The sequence below is a fragment of the Mauremys reevesii genome, linkage group 10 (genome assembly GCF_016161935.1).
Source record: "Mauremys reevesii isolate NIE-2019 linkage group 10, ASM1616193v1, whole genome shotgun sequence".
Classification (NCBI taxonomy): Eukaryota; Metazoa; Chordata; order Testudines; family Geoemydidae; genus Mauremys; species Mauremys reevesii.
Window position 1 is genome coordinate 62,788,546 of NC_052632.1, and position 20,876 is coordinate 62,809,421.

General features: G+C 41.9%; 1 protein-coding gene across 1 annotated transcript in view; it reads left to right on the top strand.

The window, feature by feature from the left end:
- The window catches only part of CLEC16A (C-type lectin domain containing 16A), a 182,067-nt gene that overhangs the window by 44,325 nt on the left and 116,866 nt on the right, over window positions 1-20,876 (top strand). The window contains exons 12-14 of the mRNA XM_039490309.1: window positions 5,397-5,526; window positions 10,309-10,409; window positions 19,079-19,201. Of these exons, the coding sequence (XP_039346243.1) occupies window positions 5,397-5,526; window positions 10,309-10,409; window positions 19,079-19,201 (354 nt within the window). The remainder of the gene's footprint in view (window positions 1-5,396; window positions 5,527-10,308; window positions 10,410-19,078; window positions 19,202-20,876) is intronic.

A 20,876-nucleotide genomic window follows, 5' to 3' on the forward strand; every position in this document is an offset into this window, starting at 1 on the left:
GTTGGGACAGTCTCTTATTTATCCCTGTCAGTTTTCACTTCTATAAAATGGGGATACTACTTATCCAGCAAAAAGGTATTGTAAAGCTTAGTAATGTTAGTATACTTTTGTCTTAGGATGAAAATGCATGTTAAGGCTTTTGTAGCTAAGTGAAACTAAATATCTTGCTCATCTACTCTGCTTTCACTCAAACTTTTTTCACAATGTGGACCACAATTTACTGTGTTGTGCATCACCTTACCTCCCATTTGCAATCCCATGACATCCCTCTGGCAATTACAGCAATTTATGTGAAAAAGTAATATTAGGAAAACATTTGGGAAGTATTGTAGTGATCACTTTTTAGTGTGACTTAATAGCTTTAAATAAGAGCCACAGGCCTGTTTGCAAATTACTGCTTTAATTCATCTTTAAAAACAGGTCTAGCAACTATCACATTGGAGTAACTTCTCTTTATGTGCTAATATTTTTAATAAACACTTTGTTCTAGTTTATTTCTGTTATTTGTAAGGTTAAGTTCATATGTACCTAGATTAGCCTAGGAAATTAGAAGTCCTGACCAATCCATTGACTCGGTGAGACTTTGATCCTTAGCACCTGAACTATAAAATTACAAGAGTTCACTGGTAACCAGGTACTGCACCTAAGTTGATTTGCATTGAGCAAATTAGAGAGATGAATGGGCGGAATCTGTTGGCTAGGAATCTATTTATATTGGCTATAGCTGATTGGAAAAAGGTCTGACTCTGTTTTAATTTGTCCTGTATAATTCTTGGGAATCGCACTTCCTTAATTGGTTTGAGCTGATTTGGCTATCTTTTTTTTTTTTTTTTCTCATGAGTATAACCACCTGATCCACACTGTTTCATATGATTTTTCCCGTGGAACTACATGCATGCCCCAGGATGAGACTTTATCTTGAAGTCTGACCTTTGCTTTTTTTTCTGCTGCTGCTGCTCCTTGGAATCATGTATGTGGGAATGATAAAAATGTGAACTCATTTTTACAGCCATGGAAACAAATTTATTATAGAAGCTAAATTGCATGTCATTTTTACTTCTGACCTATGCACACCAATCTAACTCCGCTGAGACTACAACTAACATTTCTACTTTGTCAGAGTCCCCACCATTGCCATTTTAAAAAAAACACATGCCACAGGTTTTGTTTCTTTCCATAAATGTGGCTTTGATAAAAATAGATTAAATTTCTTTTCCTATTGCTTCTGGGCCAGTAACTATCATAAACTCTTCCCTTACAAACCACATATGCTCAAGGAAATTTTGTATTCCATTATTTTGCTAGGATTCTAGGCTATTAAATGGCACAGGTGTCAAAACATACTGTCTGCATGCCAGTTGCCAAGGAAACATACATGCTAGACTTTCCTGAGGAAACAAGAAAAATGAAGAATCCGATTGAATCATGTCTTTTGGGGTGTGTGACTCTTGTCCTTGGAGTAGAAGCAAAGTCTCAGATTATTCTGAGTGGACTGTAGGCCTGAGAGTAGAGTAGTTGGTTTGAGGAATCAGTTGTCGCTGCCAGGGAATGATTGGCTGTGGGTTTGAACTGACAGTAGTTAGCTAAGCGAGGGGCGTAGGAGAGAACTTGGTTAGTAGCATGGCTATTTACAATTCAGCATAATTTGTTTGATAGTCCTATACTAATAGCTCAAAGCCTGTGCTGTTGCACGGGTATAGTTAGTTGTCATATGTTTAAAAACAAAAAAGGGCCATATGGCTGCGAATTTCAAAATTGGGCAGTAATGGACCATGAAGCTCAGTGATGGTTCAACCTGGTGATATTCTGACCATAAAGATCTGTCATGATCGTAACTGTTCCATCACTTCACACTGACTCCGCAGACATTCTAGGTTTCAGAGTGACAATCCTAGAAACTTGGTACATGGATATACTGAAGTATCCTTTTAGTAACTTCTTGTTCTTTCATGGTTGGTTTGGTTTTTCTTATTTGTTTATGTAGCCTCTTATTAGTTTTACTGTAAAACTTACCCTTTCAAATGTTTTCCCCTGACTTGGTAGAGACCGTTTTTGTTTTGAGAAAACGGTAGATGTTTACAAATGTGTATAGAGGGGAATACTCTTAACATGACTGCCTTGGAAGAACACAGCTCAATATCATGGAGGTGAGGTATCCAGGGCAGGGCTGGCTCTAGGCACCAGGGCTCTGAGCAGGTGCTTGGGGTGGCACTTTCCAAGGGGCGGCACTCCGGCTCTTTTTTTTTTTTTTTTTTGTGTGGGGTGCAAAAAGCCAGGAGCCGGCCCTGAGTTGAAGTGAGCTGTGGATGTGGGGGCGCGGGGAAGGCCGCAGGAAGTAACTCGGGGTGGGGGGGGCAGAGGAACACCCCCCCCCCCAGCTCACCTCCGCTCCACTGCTGCCTGCTCCCCTGAGTGTGCTGGCACTCTGCTTCTCCCCCTTCCCTCCCAGGCTTGCTGCAAAACAGCTGATTCACGAGGCAAGCCTGGGAGGGAGCGGGGAGAAGCGGAGCAGCGGCACGCTCGGGGGAGGAGGCGGAGGTGAGCTGGGGTGGGGGGAGCAGTTCCTCTGCCCGCCCCCCAGGGTTACTTCCTGCGGCCCTCCCTGCGCCCCACAAGGCCACAGCTCACCTCTGCTCCGCCTGCTCCCCTGAGGGAGCCACCGCCACTCCGCTTCTCCTCCCTCCCTCCCTCCCAGGCAGCAAGCCTGGCGGTGGCTCACTCAGGGGAGCAGGCGGAGCAGAGGTGAGCTGTGGCGGTGTGGGGCGCAGGGAGGGCCGCAGGAAGTAACCCTGGGGGGCGGGCAGAGGAACTGCTCCCCCCACCCCAGCTCACCTCCGCCTCCTCCCCCGAGCGTGCCGCTGCTCCGCTTCTCCCCGCTCCCTCCCAGGCAAGCTGGGGAGGGGGAGGGGCAGGGGGAAGAGGTAGGAGGGGAAATGTGGCATGCTCAGGGGAGGAGGTGAGGCCGGGGATTTGGGGAAGGGGTTGGAATGGGGCGGGGAAGGGGCGGAGTTGGGGCTGGGCCAGGAGGCATGGGAAAAAATTTTTTTTGCTTGGGGCAGCAAAATACTTGGATCCAGGGACATGGTCCAGAGGTTTGGAAATTGTCAGGACTAAATTTTGCCTCTCCATAGCCTGTGTCAGTCAAAATCCTGCTGCATTATAATACTGTAGTACAAGCTGTGGCCAGAAAGTTATGTTTTCTCTATATTTCAGGATATCGGGTGTAGATGTATGGTAGTTCATATGCTATAAGAATGATCAATACAATTTGTTAACTAAATCTGAGTGACTTGCAGATCTGTCAAGTGGGTCTGTGTGCAGAGAGGGATGCATAGGCCCAGGGGTGAGCTGGAGCCGGTTCGCACCGGTTCGCGCGAACCCGTTGTTAAATTTAGAAGCGGTTTTAGAACCGCTTGTTAACTAGCTTCCCTGCGAGGGAAGCTTTGATGGGCTCTGCCTGGGAAGCCTGTAATTCCTCCTCCCGGCCGCCGGGGGGCGCTGCGCTGCGAGAGCCATGTGAGCTGCCTCCTGGCCCTGTTGCTGCTCCTGCTCTTTGGACCTCTGGCCCTGGGGCTCCTGCTGCTGCCTGGTGAGTCCCCGGCTGCGTCCTGCTGCTCCCAGCCCCGCCCCCCCCCGTGTGAGTATCTGTGCCCCTCCCCCGCCTTCCCTGCCACAGCCCCACCCCCTGCCCGCAGCCCCTGCCCGCCCCTGTCCCCAGCCACCCGCAGCCACCCCCCGGCCCCCAGCCACCCCCTGTCCCCAGCCCCTGCCCCACCCCCTGTCCCCAGCCACCCGCAGCCACCCCTGCCCCCAGTCAGCCCCGGCCCCACCCCCGGTCCCCAGCCACCCGCAGCCACCCCCTGTCCCCAGCCAGCCCCAGCCGCCCCCTGCCCGCAGCCACCCCGTACCCCCAGCCACCCCCCTGCCCGCAGCCACCCCCAGCCATCCCCTGCCCCCAGCCATCCCCTGCCCGCAGCTACCTCCTGCCAGCCCCTGCCCCCAGCCAGCCCCTGCCCCCAGCCAGCCCCTGCCCCCAGCCGCCCCCTGCCCGCAGCCACCCCCTGCCTGCAGCCGCCCGCAGCCACCCCCTGCCCACAGCCACCCGCAGCCCGCCTGTCTGCATCACCTGCCCACAGCCAGTCCGTGTCACTCTCTGCCTCCAGCTAGCCCTGTCCCACGCCCCTATCTGCAGCCAGCCCCACATCCACTGGTGCCCTGCAGTTCCCAGGGCAGTAACCCTTCACACCTGCTTCAATGAGGGGGGGGGCAGGGAGCAGCTGGGACCCACACATGTGCACACCCTAGAGTGACCAGACAGCAAGTGTGAAAAATCGGGACGGGGGTGAGGGGTAATAGGAGCCTATATAAGAAAAAGACCCAAAAATTGAGACTGTCCCTGATCACCACCCACACATGTGAAACGGAGCTCATTTCTAGTTCAGCCCCATCTTTTTAAAAAAGAACTTTAGGTAGGGCTAAAATACATCTGTATTTTCCTGGACATGTCAGGCTTTTCGGTTCTTAATCACCTCCTGGGAAAATATGGACGTATGGTAACCCTATTGGTACAAAAAATACATGCTGTCGCACATCCCTTAAATCAGAAGTTTTTATAGGGAACCCGTTGTTAAATCAGAACTTTTTATAGGGAACCCGTTAAGATTTTGGCAGCTCATCACTGCATAGGCCCCTATCCACTGCCCACTTCACCTGTGACTGAGCTGCTAAGCCTCTGCATACCTGTAAGATCTCTTGTGCTTGATCCTGGTGCCAGTGAGCACACAGTCTGTGGGGATGTAAACAAGTGAGCCAGCACTTAGAAAGTTTAAGTTTTCAGGGTCTGAAACAGTCTTTTCTTTATGGCATGTTGCCTTCTAGCACTGGACCATGCACTGGAGAGGAAAGGATCAGAGGGTACGAGTGATTACGGGGCACCAGAGTCAGTCAGTTGGCAGCATTTAGTGGGGACACGCGCACACGCACACACACAATTTATTGTGTTTGGGCATAGAGTGACCATTGTTCACTTAAAGCCCCTGAGATAATTGAAAGTGTAAATAGGTTTTTGGCAAATACAGACCATTTTTAAAAAGCTGTTAAAATGCTTGGCAGTTAACAGTTTTGTAAAGGCTTTTATATTCATAAATAATTATACCATCAGTTCTGAAGCCCCAAGTGCATTTTAAATCTTATAAGAAATGCTTTTTAATATTTTGTTGTGATGGTAGGAAAATCAGAAAGGCCTCTGTGTATATTCTGACTCATGAGCAGTGTCTTCCCTCATTTTTAGGTGCATAACACTTTATGCAAAATGTAAAAAATAATGATTTTTAAAGAATACTTCATATAGCTCACATCTTCCTCTAGAAACTCCAATTTTAGCTCTTTCTTTTAAGAAATAGAGATGGTAATCATGGAGCGGTGTAAGATGTCAGAATTATCTATCTCAACGGTGACAGAGCAGAATACAACTGATGAAGAAAAGAGTGCTGCTGCCTCTGGGAGTGAAATGACAAACTGGAGCAGGTATGAAAGGATTGTAATTCCCCTGACCAGGTTCCTTCCTTCTGCTTTTTTTTTTCTTTTTCCAATTTTGTCCCTCCCCACCCCCGCCAACTTATGACTCATCCAAACATTTGCCTTTGACTGGTGTAGCTGTCTTGTATATGGTTGTGTAAAAGGTGTGGCAGTAAGGAAGCAGTGTCTATCCTCTTCACTCCCTGGAGGCTGCTGTATTCAGTTTCCCTGCCTGAAAGGGATGCCTTGTCTTAAAGCAGTTCTGTATGTTGCTGTATGCCAGAATAGGAAGCAGTAACTGTGTTCCGAGGATGTGTTTTGTATGTCTTTTGGTTTGACACTTTTCTTACAGTAGTACCCAGAAACCTCAGTTGAGATCGGGATTTCATTATGCTAGGTGGGAGTCTCGCAGCAAGGACGTTAATCTTTTTGGTGCAGAAGAGCATTTTAAGTGTGAAAATTCTTAGCAGTTAAAATCTGAAATACTACTAACAATTAGGAAACTAAAGAGTGCAAAAAGTTCACTTTTTCTTCCCATTTGATTGTCTTATATTGCTAAGGAATTTGTAACATGTAAATTATTCTGATTTAAAAAATTTTAAAAGTAAAATCTTGATTCTGTTTATTGACATAATTTTTTCTACTGTGTCCTAGAGTATCCTGTTGTGTTTTTTCCCCCTGTGTTGGGTAAATGACTTTTTAGATGTCACCATACCCTGCAGTAGTTTGGTTTGGATGCTGGGGTGATCAGTAGCAATTTTGGTAAACAGAATGCATTGACAATACCATTTTTTTTTATCCAAGTGGTTTGCAGTGTTGTAGATAAGGTAGTTGAGGTAATCTTTTTCTTATACTGGATCAACATCCGCGGGTGAAAGAGATGAGCTTTCAAGCTTACATGGAGCGCTTCTTTAGGGAAGTGCTCTGTGTAAGCTTGAGAGCTCGTCTCTTTCACCAATAGAAGTTGGTCCAGTAAAAGAGATTACCTCTACCACACTTGTCTAATGGTCAGATGGGACAGATATAAAACAGCGTCCCAGAGACTTTACATTCTAAATGGAGATAAGACAGCAGGTTGTAGGGCTTCATGAAGAGTAAAGATGAGTGACAGTAATGGGAACATAACGTTACAGTTACTAGCAAGTGTGGGCAGCACAGGGTTTTTTAAGTAAAGTGTGAGTGAGCAAGAGATTCTGGTTTACCACTTCTCATAAAATGAAGTTGGCCATGATAGTACTAAGTACAGTGCCTGAAGGTATTAGAACATTAGCTCTTAAGTCTTCAAAATGCAAAATATTCATTTGATCATCCTAACACCTTGTCAGATATTTGCATTTCAGGACAGATGAGAATATAGATAGCGATCTAACAGCATCTTGCATCTTCGTTCAAATGTCATCTGTGCAGAAGTGAAGCACGTCTAAAAGCAAGAGTAGATCTTATCACATATGTAAGGGAAGTATTCCTAGACCTAGCAAAGTAAAATACTGCACAAAACTTTTTGTTACTGTGAATTATTCAGTTACTAGGTAAATAAACAGTTAAAAACTTGGAATTTTTTTCATACCTCCGTATTCTAAACGCTATTTGAATCCTTCTCCTCGCCCCTTATAATGAAACAAACTTGATGAAGTATTTTTTGCATTAAAGATTGGATCTGTGTATAAGGATATCTTCTTTCCTATTTTGGTTATCCAATCTAGTTGATCACTACATATGTCATAGCGAAGTCTGCACTTACTAAAAGTTATGGCACACTGGTGGAAAGTGTGGTAACTGAGAGTGGTCTGTATTGGCAAATGTTGACTTTTTAAATGATGTCTAATGTAGATCTAGCTCTATAAAGCATGACATCTGTGCTCGACATCTGAATGCTAAGGCGGATTGATTTGAGGATAAATAGAATCCCTGTAGATATTAACAATCGTTTAACATTGGGGGAGATACTAGAATTTGGAGATGTGCAGAAATTTAAAAAATCATTTCCAGTCTAATCCTTCAAATAGAGCACCCATTAATCATTATTAGTGGGAGCAAAAATAACTGGAAAATATATTTGTCAACACAATATTTGCAACATAAACAGTATCCAGTTGGATTTTGTTGTACTTCACTGATGTACCTAGAATCATAGTACAGTAGTTGGGAAAGGGCATATATGACCATCAAGTTCACACCACCTACTAAGGTAGGACATTATGGCTCAGGTTCTCAGTTCCTCCCAAGCTATTTTTGTGTGAGGATGGATGGGCGGATGGGGGAGGAACTTTTAAGTCATGTCTGTACTTCCCATGGTCTCTGACCTACCTGACTTCTATCTAATACTTGTATAGTTGAATGGAATACCGCAAATGGCTGAATTGTTTATAGATGCAATAAATGCCTGATTGTAGGTTATATGCTGTGATCATGGCTAAACTAGTGGCAGGAGGGGCTGGAAAAATGCAGTGAAACTTGCTTGCATAGTGACTGCTTCTCTTGTATCCAAAGGAACATCTAGGGTTGTCTTTTGTGGTGGTGGTATTGAGAGGATGGGAGCTGTATTTATTTTTCTACTCTGGGCTTTATTAGTATTAAAGCATTTCATTCTTTCAGTCCAATGTAATCAATTCCTACTTGTGTTGTTGTACACTTCATTGTACATGTTTCTGATGCCTAATATTTTTATGGGTCTGCGAAGGGGTTCCACTCACTGCAGCAAGCCTCCTTGTATCTAGGTCAGGGAATGAAGCTCACTGTACCAACTGTCATCTTGCTGCTCATTGCTCACTCTGCAATAGCCTTTGTTCTGGAAACTTAGCCCTCTGGCCAGGTCACCATTTAGTCCACTCCTTCCGGACTCAACTGTTCAAATGCTGTTGCCAGACAGTGTTCAGCCCCAGCTCAGGACTCTGTTCCAGTGTCTGGCAGGGGAACTCTGGCCTGTCTGTTACACCGGGTTCCAGCCCAGAGACCCTATAACTAGTAACCCAGGTTCTCAGTCCCTGTTGCTGTTTCCCTGGGCTACTTCCTACCAAGCCTCTCTATTTTCTCTTTCCTGGTTCTGGGTTTATCGCTGGAGATTACTCTACTTGCTGTGGATACTTCACCCCTCCTAGCTTCTTGCCATACTACTTACTCCAAGACAGGCTCAGAGGGTTTACTCTCCCTCTGTGCTTCCTCCTTGTCCCTGATGACCTCCCTCATCTTGGGGAGGGTAGATGCCTTCCTCTACAGCCCCCTTCTACTCTCAGCTTTCCGGTTTTATAGTGCTGTCCTATCCCTTCTCCAGTTGGGCTTCGTTCTCAATTTAAACCTGGCTGCCCTCCTCTCAGGTGATGCCAGGTGACCTAACTGGCCTCAGGCCCTCATTAGCACATCAGCCTTGATCACAGACTCTCAGAATGGCTTAATGCATTTAATCGTTAATGAACTTTAAAACATAGAGAGAGAAGTTATTGTCTCTGTGCTCAGACTGGTAAATCTTGTTGAGTTCTAGTCCCAGTGCTCGCTGACTGCCTCTGGATCTGGACAAGTTATTTAAACTGCCTCAGTTCATCTGTAGAACCAGGGTACATGTTTATCTAACTGCAGTATTGTAATTATTAGCTTTCTGAAAGCGAAAAGTGCTCAAATAGTGCTGAAGCTTGGTATCTCACTTCTGACCCAACCTCCTTTGAAGTGTTGTACCCAACTAAACTCTACTTCCTATTTAAACAACAAGGAGTCTGGTGGCACCTTAAAGACTAACATTTATTTGGGCATAAGCTTTCGTGGGTTAAAAAAACCCTCACTTCTTCAGATGCACCTTCCTATTTAGGTTATCTGAAATTAAAGCCAAGTATGTTGCTATAGTAGAGACTGTAGAGAAACAGAGTGATTGTACAAAACAGGACAACTTTAGCCATGCTCTACAAAAAAGACTGCAAAGCAGGCCTCAGAACCTAGTTTTTTTGTTTTGTTACACATGATTGAATGCTTCTTATATAAAAATCTGTTTGGAGCTGATAGCTGCTCCACTGTGTCCAAGCTCTTTTTTCCAGATGTCTGATTAGTCCAGAAATTGAGTTTTGAAAGTATCTACTTACTTGACCACAACTTGGTCATGACTTGATTGTGTAAAGTCTCTGGCACTAGTCACTGAATCACCCCACGTCAAACCCAAGACAACAGAGTGGTTTGAAATCAATTAAAATAGCTCAGGTTTCTTCTTTTAGACTTCTGTTCCTCCACGTAGGAAGGATAATCGTTTCCTCCATACATGGCTTAGAGTAAAACTTGTAGCTCTGTTCAGTACAGTGCTTTTATTTATACTAACCAATAGCGTAACCATCTCAAAGTTATTCATTGGCCCTTAAGATGAACATGGTTAATATTTTAGTTTTCCACATGTTGCAATGCAGTTTTGCATCACACACAGGTATAAACAACCCTGAAGTTCGCCATGCCTGCTTAGAACAAACTGTGGAATGTCTAGTAGTCTGTAATTTTTTTTCTCTGTTTTTTTTTTTTTAAGGTCCCAATGCCAGGGAATATTGGGCCTGAAAGATAACCCATTACAAGTGAGGGCAACCATTTGGGAGGGTGTGGGGAAAATGCCTGCTAAAATGCCAGATATAATATCAGTAATAAACACAATAGAATAACTGCTTTCAAATAGCTTGACTTTTGCTCTTTACCATATCTAAAGAGAAAATTGGGGCATAGCTGGATAGTGAGTCATTCTGTTCCATAGGTAGGTAATGGCTCAGGCTATGTTACAATTAGCATCAGAACAAAACAACCATTTTAATACTACTCTTTTTTCCACAGGCCTTTTCTCGATATGGTATATAATGCACAGGACTGTGCTGAAGATGATTACTATGCTCTCTTTGTACTTTGTCTTCTGTATGCAATGTCTCAAAATAAAGGTAAGATGTTAATCACTTTGGATACTGTTAAATGTGTCTTTCCACAGAAAGGAGAATAAAATGAGACTTGACTGCACTCAGTGGTCTTGGTTTGGTAAACATTTCTTCAGTGAAGTACATATTTGTTTTTTCTAGATGACTTAAACCACAAGAAACACAATCTTCATATGACGAAAGGAAAAACAAATGCAGTGACAGTAAAGGTTGTGTAGGATCTGCATTTTAGAAAAAAAAAATAGAATGCTGCAGTTGTTTAGATGGTTTGTTTCTTCAATTGGTTTCCTAGAACTAGAAATGAATTAGACTCATTTGCACTTCGTTCTCAGTTACTTGACTTCAGTTCTCTTAAGCTGGACTAACAAAATACCATATGTTCAGTATGAACACTGGGGCCCTGATTCTCCCCTGACTTTCACAGACACACATGGTTGAAGTGAGTGCAAAGTGGGTGTAAAATACAGCCAGTGGTATGAGTGAAGAATTCTGACTTGGTAGCATTTTACCCTTTGCTCAGGTGTAAATTACTACAGGATGTGCAAGGCAGTGGAAAATTAGGCCCCTTATTTATGAAAGTCTACTGTGGCCTGTTATTGGTACTTGATTCCACAAGTCCTTAATTCATTCTTTGTTAATGACACAATTTTCTTTGTCCTCAACAGCTGCAAATACTTTGCATCATGAAACCAAAGAATTAATTTTAGAGATTTTATTAAGGTTTTTTTGCTTTTAATACTGTTTTGCAGTTGGTTCATATATTTGTATATGTGACATTACTTGGGGTAGTTGCAGAGTTGGCTTTACTGCTGATTATTTTGTAATGAACACACTCACTCACAGATGCAACTTTAATGGATTTTTCATTGTGAAAGGATTTGAACATATGACACACACAATGATGTAAACTGAATGCTAATGTCAGAATTCCAGGAAGTCCTGGTAGATAAAATGTGTCAAATGTCTGCATAATATAGAAATGAATGTTGTGTATGGAAGTATCGAACCATGACACATACAATTCAGTTAATCATCAAAATTAGAGCTGTCAAGTGATTAAAAAAATTAGTGATTTAATTGTACTGTTAATAGAACACCATTTATTTAAATATTTTGAATGTTTGTTTTCTACATTTTCAAATATATTGATTTCAATTATAACACAGAATACAAAGTGTACAGTGCTCACTTTATATTTATTTTAATTACAAATATTTGCACTGTAAAAAAACAAAAGAAATACAGTCGAACCCATTTATCTCGACCTCGGTTAACTTGCCAATCGTATTAAGTCGACGTTTTAGAAGTGGAACCGCCAAACTCCCTCTTTGTCTTATCGGTTTCTCATCGGTTATGTCGATTCTTTAATCTCGCCGAACCCTAATATCTCGAGCACAGAAGAGCGCCGAATTTGCCACTTACCGGTAAACTACTAACTCCGGCGGCGGCCCTGCCCGGCTCCTGCCGCATCCCTCCCCGGCCGTGCGACTCCTGCCCTGGCCCCGCGTCCCCAGCCGTGCGACTCCTGCCCCGGCCCCGCGTCCCCGGCCGCCCGGCTCCCCCCCCGGCCCCGCGTCCCCGGCCGCCGGCTCCCCGGTCCCCGCCCGGCCCGGTCCCTGCCCGCCCGGCCGGCCGGCCCCGCGTCCCCGGTCCCCGCTTCGCCACCCGCCCGCCCGGCCCCGCTTCGCCGGTCCCCGCTTCGCCTTATCTCGATCATCGGTTATCTCGACGCTTTTTGGCAAACCCCTAGGGCGGCGACATAACAGGGTTCAACTGTAGTATTTTTCAGTTCACCTAATACAAGTACTGAAGTGCGATCTCTTTATCATAAAAGTTGAACTTACAAATGTAGAATTATGTGCAAAAAACTCCTGCATTAATAAATAAAACCATGTAAAACTTTAGAGCCTACAAGTCCACTCAGTCCTATTTCTTGTTCAGCCAATGGCTCAGACAAACAAGTTTGTTTACATTTTGCAGGAGATAATGCTGTCTACTTTTTGTTCACAATGTCACTGAAAATGAGAATAGGCATTCACATGGCACTGTTGTAGCTGGCGTTGCAAGATATTTACATGCCAGATGCGCTAAAGATTCATTATATCCCTTCATGCTTCAACCATCATTCCAGAGGGCATGCATCCATGCTGATGATGGGTTCTGCTTGATAACAATCCAAAACAGTGTAGATCAACGCATGTTCATTTTCATCATCATGAGTCAGATGCCACCAACAGAAGGTTGATTTTATTTTTTGGTGGTTCGGGTTCTGTAGTTTCCACATTGGAGTGTTGCTCTTAAGACTTCTGAAAACGTGCCTCCCAGATTTTGGAAGGCACTTCATATTCTTAAACCTTGGGTCGAGTGCTGTAGCTATCTTTAGAAATCTCAATTAGTACCTTCTTTGCGTTTTGTGAAATCTGCAGTGAAAGTGTTCTTAAAGTGAACATGTGCTAAGTCATCATCTGAGACTGTTATAACATGAAATATATTTGATTAACCGTTATTTTTTAACGAGTGTCATTAGCATGGAAGTATGTCCTCTGAAATGGTGCCTGAAGCATGAAGAGATATATGAATGTTTAACATATCTGGCATATAAATATCTTGCAATGCCAGCTACAATTCTCACTTTCTGGTGACATTGTAAATAAAAGAGGGCAGCATTATTTCCCATAAATGTAAACAAACTTGTTTGTCTTAACGATTGGCTGAACAAGAAGTAGGACTGAGTGGACTTATAGGCTCTAAAGTTTTGCAATATTTTGTTTTTGAGTGAAGTTACGTAACAAACAATCTACATTTGTAAGTTGCACTTTCACAATAAAGAGATTGCACTACAGTACTTGTCTGAGATGAACTGAAAATACTTTGTCATTTTTACAGTGCAAATATTTGTAATAAACAATAATATAAAGTGAGAAGTGGACACTTTGTATTCTGTGTTGTAATTGAGATCAATATATTTGAAAATGTAGAAAAACATCCAAATTATTTAAATAAATGGTATTCTATTATTATTTAACAGTGTGATTAAAACTGCAATTAATCTTGCAGTCTTGCAGGGCTGCAATTAACAGCCCTAATCCAAATGAATTCTGGTTCAAGTTTCCAACAGAAAATTCTACTTCCACTTCACCTCTTGCATCTTTTTTAAATACTGATAAGTATAGAATGTATCTTATATGACTGGAGCATTTTTATTGAATTTCAACTTCCAACTCCTGAAACAGACTGCCTTCAACTGAAATCAGTTAAACAAAAACTCAGCATTTCAGGACAGCACTGTGTGTGTAAGGGGTGTGTGTGGAGATTATGACTTCAATATAGCGGTAGAGGCATTTCTCAACATTTTGAACAGGTTTGGGTGAGGAAAAAGGCAAGTAGATTGATGATAGAAGTCCTGAAAGGTGAGGGTGCAAGTCCAGAATGTTTTAATTTTACAACCAGTTAAGGGTTATGGACACGTGGGTGGAGAGACTATAAAACTGTGGACAACTTTTTTCCCAGGGGGATAGAAAATTCAGTTTTGAAACTGGTTAAAAATAATTCTACAGAACCACACGCTGTGGAGAGAAGAAATGGAGTTGTCTGTTGTATGGCTCCATTTTCTAGCTGGAATTGTGTAGTGGATGTGATAGGACCAAAATAATTCAGATTGAGTATTTTAAGGATGGAAGCCAGGGATCGGTGACAAATCAAGACCTATAAAAGAAAATGAAGAGTGAGGTCTTAAGTTCATTATGTACTAAATATGCCTTACCCCATGGTTTATTGGGATTTATTAAAGAGAACTGGATAAATTCATGGTGGTTAAGTCCACTAATGGCTATTAGCTAGGATGGGGTAAAGAATGGCGTCCCTTGCCTCTGTTTGTCAGAGGATGGAGATGGATGGCAGGAGAGAGATCACTTGATCATTACCTGTTAGGTCCACTCCCTCTGGGGCACCTGGCATTGGCCATTGTCGGTAGACAGGATACTGGGCTAGATGGACCTTTTGGTCTGACCCAGTATGGCCGTTCTTATGTTCTTATGTAGCTTGCAGTTGCAAAACATTGACCTCCTACATTTGCAGTTCATGTTGAAGGGCATTAATAATGCTAGACTGCCAATACTTTAAAAAAAAATCAGGCTCTTGTTACATTATGTAAATGAAATCAGATACAGTTAGCTGTACATCTTTGGGTGCAGCATGTGTGAAGTTAATTTGAGAAATTCTGTAAAATGCAAAATTTCAAGGAGTTAAAAAATTTCCAGTAGAGAAGATCAATGTGGGTTTTATATGTGTAGTTCAGCATCCACCATTAAACCCTTTCTTACAGCTATCCAGCTAGATAAATTTTAACTCCTGGTCCCTGTACATATAGAACACTTCTTTTCAAATATTATCCTTTTAGCTTGACTAACTGGGGGAGTTAGATTCCCATTTATTGGGCTAGGACACAATACAATAGTAGCATAGTTTGAGATCACAAATGTGTATTCTTTCAGACTATACTCTCTCTGCAGACTATTCTTCTTTTGCAAAATATAATTTCATAAGCAACTCAATTCCAAATCATAGGCATGCAAAGTAGCTATAATCACTTCTGTGTTCCTGTGTATATGGATTTGAAGGTGTTTCCTTAAGACCTGCTTCTCTATTTGCTCCATTATTAAATTTGTTCTTTTAAAAGTTTGGCCTGCTCTGGGACCTAGATATGGACTTAGCAGTATGTCTCTTTTTAACACATTTTGCTGTCATGTTGACTCTTTGGCCGAGTCTATCTTTCATGCTGAGGGATTTTTTTAGTTCTTCATAAATAAGATGAATTAGACACCAACTTGGCAAGTAGCCATTGTAGGGGGCAGATGTGTGCCTGGAAGGAACAGATTCAGTGTCTTTTCTGGATGAGTTCCAGCAGATACTGCTCATTGAAATTCTGAAGCTACTGTAAAAGGCACTGGTTCTTTGACATTCATGTTTTGAGTATAATAAGAGGGGAGGAATTGCATCCAGTGCTGGTAAATGTCCAGGCCTTCCTAAAAGGCAGTAGAATGTGGATAATACTACTATGCATAGTTTCAGTCATTATTCAAAAATCATTTTTTGTGACTGATGATCTTTCCAGTAATCATGCTTTATTTTCTTTTTGGTGAAGATTATTGTGAAGGCTGTAGAAAAATGTGTGTCTTGTCCTCAGATTCCTTGAACCCTACCACCTTGTCTTTCAGCCTAGATATGATCAAGTTGGCACTGGTCTCTGATCTTGATCAGGTGTCCATGCTGTTTCTTTCAGCTGGCATTCCATTGACAATAAGGTTTGTTAATTCTTCTGTGGAACCTGACTAGTGTGCTTTTAAGTGGGTTCTAGTCTGAACTTTAAAAGCCTCAAAATGTGGTTTTAGACAATTGCTTACCAGCCAAACAGTCTCTAAGGCAAACTTCCCTGTGGCTCTGTTTTGTTATTCCTTTGGCTTAATATGTATTTGAGAGCATTAGAGGTAATTGAGATAGTTTGTGTTGTGGTGTCACCGATGTGTGGATGGGATTCAGTTCCATCTGTCTTACCTCACCATTCTCTGTGTCTAACTGAAATTGAGATTTGGATGCGAGTTGGCTGAAAACTGCCTGGATAACACAGATGGTGATAGTGTGCAGAAGAAATTTTTAAGACATTACAGGAATGAGTCTTGCTCCAGTTATTATGTGGCTTGGGCCATGTTTGGCCCAAGAGATTTGCAATTTGGGTGTTCATTTGTCTTTATGGGTTTTGAATTGCAGGAGGCATCATTGGCCGATAATATTTTTCCACTTGTGTGAGATGAGGCGCTAGTTCCATTTTCCCTTGGTCATGGCCCTGCCACAATAACCCTTGTGTAACTTATGCTAACTGTAGCTTTGTTACTTCCCCTCTAATAAGTGACCATGTACGGAGGTTTGAACTTTCTGTCTCTGAACTAATGCAGCCTGTAATTTTAGCTCTAGCAGTAGAGACTCATGTTTTTAAGTCCTGGGTTTAATCCCTGTATATGATGATCCAGCCAAGGCCATAATTACAAGTGATGACCCATACAGGGATTTGAACGTTTTTATAGACTTGGGTTATGAGTTTCCATAAATTGGGGGATTATGTAACCCATGTTAACAGTCTAGCTTTGTCTCTCTTTAGTGGAGAAATCCTCTAGAGAGGTTTGTTAGCTACTATCTTCTAGATTACAATAATCCAGTGTGCTGTATTTGAAGACCATTGGAAAGTTAGTGTAGAAGAGAGACTACGTCTCACCTTTTAGGTAGTGATAGTAAAAAGCAACAATAGTTCTTCAAAAGGACTTGGCTTTCTATTTGCTTTCAGGTTCAGTTAAAGCACTATTTACCATTGTGGGTCACATCCAATACTACCTGTATGGCCCTGAGGATGTCACATGGCTGCAGTGCTGTGCTGATTTTGCCACAAGAGCTCACAGGCCACAGGTTGAGAACCACTGAGTTAAAGTGTTGGCTTTGATCCATAAAGCCCTATAAGGCTTTAGGACTTGGTTGTCAGACGGACTTCTCTGACTGTGGTATGTTATGGTAGTTGAGGTAGCTGGTTCTGTTTCTGTGGAATAGTGCTACTTTTATGTCCACTTCTGAAGGAAGTGTTCGCATGTACTTGTTATGTACTTCTACCCTGAGCCCTATCTAGGGGTGCATCTTACACATCTAACATGTAAGCACTGGTAATTATCAGCAAATGATTCTCTTGTTAGAATGGGTGTCAATGTATGGAAGCTGTCTGCATTTGCATATTTCTACAGAATTGAGGACGTGTGCTCTGTTGCTTTAGAAGGGCAACTTTCAAGCAATGTATCATTAATAGAGCAGGCTTGGAAACCTTTTCATATCAGTGTCACCTGATTAGACAAAGCAATGTAGGACTTTCCAAAGGATGAGAGCACACATAGAATTCTAATTACTAGTAATTAATTTTGTTCATTATCAAGATGAAAATTGACCCGTCCCTGGAATCCATATAGAACCGTTTTACATGCTAAGTATGTGAAGTCAGTGCGTGTTCATTTAGAAGTATTGTGTTGTCTTCTAACTATACACATTGCATCCATGTTTCTATTCATTACACATGTTGCACACTTAAATCTAAAAAAGCCCAGAAGTTGAATATTTGGTCACATATTTAAATAGTAACTTGCTGGCAGAAGGCTTTTACTGCTGATCTATTTCCATCTCTTTAGGGAAATGTCATTACTAATGGCACAATTACCCTCCACACTACACAGTCAGTCACACATTTTTGTGATCGCTGTTAATACCCCTAAGTTTTGTTTATAAAGTCTTTAACAATTTTCAAACCATATTGGCCAAGCAGTAACAATAAAGATTATGGTGTAAAAATATGATGTTTTTGAACAACAAGCCACGCTCAGTATTTGAGATTGGGGGGGGGGGGTGGGGGGGAATAGACTGTTCCTATGCCTGGGTGTACTCTGACTGTGGAAGGATTACATGAATCCTGTGTTGCCACTACATTGTTGTAGTCAGCATGCTTTGCTTTGAATCCAGCATACTACACAAATCATACTTCAGGGTATGGTAAAATGCGGCAAACTTCAAAATGAATAGAAATGGCTTAATCCCTTGCAAACAAACCTTTCTTTAAGATTTTTAGTGGGAAACAAAACAGTTGCATCAGCCAATTATAATTACAGTCAGCAGTGTAACTGTGCAAAACTAATATGCAAAACTGTTTGAAAGAAGAATGTTAAACAGGCTTCATTTGATACCTGCCACAAAATAAATGTTTACTTTTACCATGCAAGCTGTTGGAATTAGTTTTATCTGGCAAATAAATAAAGTGAGGCTATACTAAAACACTGAAATCAAGTGTTTTGAAAAGCACACTTAAAAAAGATATAACCATAAGGTATCACAAGTGACATTGAATTGGTTTAGCAAGCAGGAGTTCAGGGTTGGAAGAAATTCAATAAAGTGGAGTACATTGTTTTGATCTATTATGGAACTGTTTTAGTTACTTGGAATCAAGACAATGAGCTTTTTAACACAGTCTGTAATCATTGTCTGAGGTCTTACTGTAACACATGTTATTCATAAAGGGTAATATTTCAAACCAGCATATTCTGAGAAATCCAACTTGGCATGAAAACTTGGCATTTGTTTTAATTTCTTGTAGATACTTTCACAAAAGCCAGTGTGTTTAGCATTTTGGAGTTGTAATTATGAGCCTTTTAATCTGGCTTGTTCCCTGGTAACTGTTGGTTGTTAAGAGAAATTCATCTCAACACATAGGAAAAAAAATGTTTCTGGTTTTCTTAAATCAGACTTCCAGCAGGACCCTTAGATGACTTGGTCAGTTGTCAACAAAGTAATAATAATTTTAAATGATTTTCTAAGGAATCGAAGACATTTAGGCATCCATTTCAGCTGGATTTGAGTGTCTCCTTTCCTCAGGCTCCTTTTGACTATCCCAACCTGGAAGGTTGTAAAATTTTGTTCAATCTTCTGTTGTTGCTTTCTTTTCTAACTGTGGCACAGCCATTCAAATGTCACAATTTTACTCTATGCCAATGCAGTTCTATATTGCTTATGATACTCTGCATTTTCAAGATGACTTATTGCAATTTTTAATAGCTATTAGCTAAAAAATATCCTCCTATTTTCTTCCACTTCAAAAGGAATTGACCCAGTCAAGCTGGAGAGAATTCAGCTTCCAGCCCAGCATGCTGAGGAGAAAAGCTCATACAACCACGTGCTTGCAGAAAGGCTCATCAGGATAATGAATTATGCTGCTCAACCAGGTAGAACATTTTTGATCACGTTAACTGATTACTTTTTTTGTGCAGCAATAAGTTCTGCAAATGTAGTGTCAATGCTTAAAATATTTGAAGTACTAAGTAACTGGCCCCATTCCCCATGCGGAAGAGACTTGCTGCTATTCAACTGGAACTAGCATGCTCTTGTTAAATGATAAGCAGATATGCCTTATGAAAGAGATACATGGTGGCATTCCACTGGGGTGCAGAGTACGGTAAGTAGGAATTCCGCTTTTCATCTGAATAGTTGCTGTTGCATTCAAGACAACAGGGTGGCCTAAGACCTTAGAGTGCCTGCTTATTGTTGAGTTACATAAGCAAAATGTTCAGCAAGCAATGACTAGAGAGAGAGTTTACATTTTAGTAACTGATATTAGGTCCTATCCTGCATGCATGCACTTCAGTAAAACTACAGCTGCGAGTAAAGTTACTTCCATGTGTAATTTTTGCAGTATTTAGCTCCTTAGTTTGTAGCTGCCCTTCATTTCTAGGCTGATTACGAATTTTCAATCAATGTTTTTTTTAGTGCAAAATTGAGCATTCCGCTAAATTAATTTTTTTTAAAGATGTCTGCTTTCCTTCAATTTTTTTGTTTTTATCAGAAAACTGAAGTTTTTTATAAAGTTCAAATTTGTGTGGGTGGGGGGAGGAACAAACCCATTTTTCCAGTGGCTATAGTCATCTCACCTCTTCTAAATTAAGTAACTCATGGAAACATTGTGTTCAAGCATTAGCTCTTCACTGCCTCCCCCAGCCCTCCTCCCTTCTCTCACCCTGACCTCCCCCCGAAAGACTCAATGAGGAAACAAGCGTTCCCCAACTTTGCTCCCTCATGCTACGACACCAAAGCACTTCAATCAAGTCCTCAGCCATGCATAAGTGGACATCTGAAATGCTTGTTTACTTAATACGGTGTGATTCTGGGAAGTTATTAACTTGTGCTAATATTTCATGTATACACTCTGCAGTGACCTCACTTCTGGTTTTTCTAATACATTATATAATTCAGTGAACATAAACAGTGATACGCTGACAGCGTTTTAATAAGTGACTCTCTCAAACATCCTGTGTGATGTCATGTACTGAGCATGCATGTGCTTGCGGAAGGAAGGTATGCAGGGCTAGAGTCTGTTTGGTTCTATTTAAACAAAAGCACTTCCTTGGAATCCATAATTAGCACTGCTGGGCAAAACTGATAGTGTGTTATACATGATTCAGAGAAGTCTCCTTATTCCCTCTTCCTGCTCCAACTTTGGATGAGGGTCCACAGGGCCTTGTTTTTGGTCCTCTTCTCCCTCTACAATTTTTCTCTAAGTAATCTCATCCAGAATCATGGATGAGACTATGATCTTTATGCTGAGGATTGTCAGATCTCTCTCTCCTCTGAACCACCATCTGCTGTCTAAACTAAAATCCCTTCCTGTCCTCCTGACATCTCATGGATGTCTAGCCGTCAGTTTAAGATCGACATGGCCAAAATAGAGGTCTTAATCTTCCCCCACAAATCCTGCCACCCTCCTTCTTTTCCCTATCACTGGGCAACATCCTCATCCTCCCTGTAATCTGGGCAACATCGTCTTCTCTGGAAGGTTTAAACATAGCCTGGATGTGAGAATCTAGATATGACAAATTTTCTGCATAATATAATGTTGCTAAGATT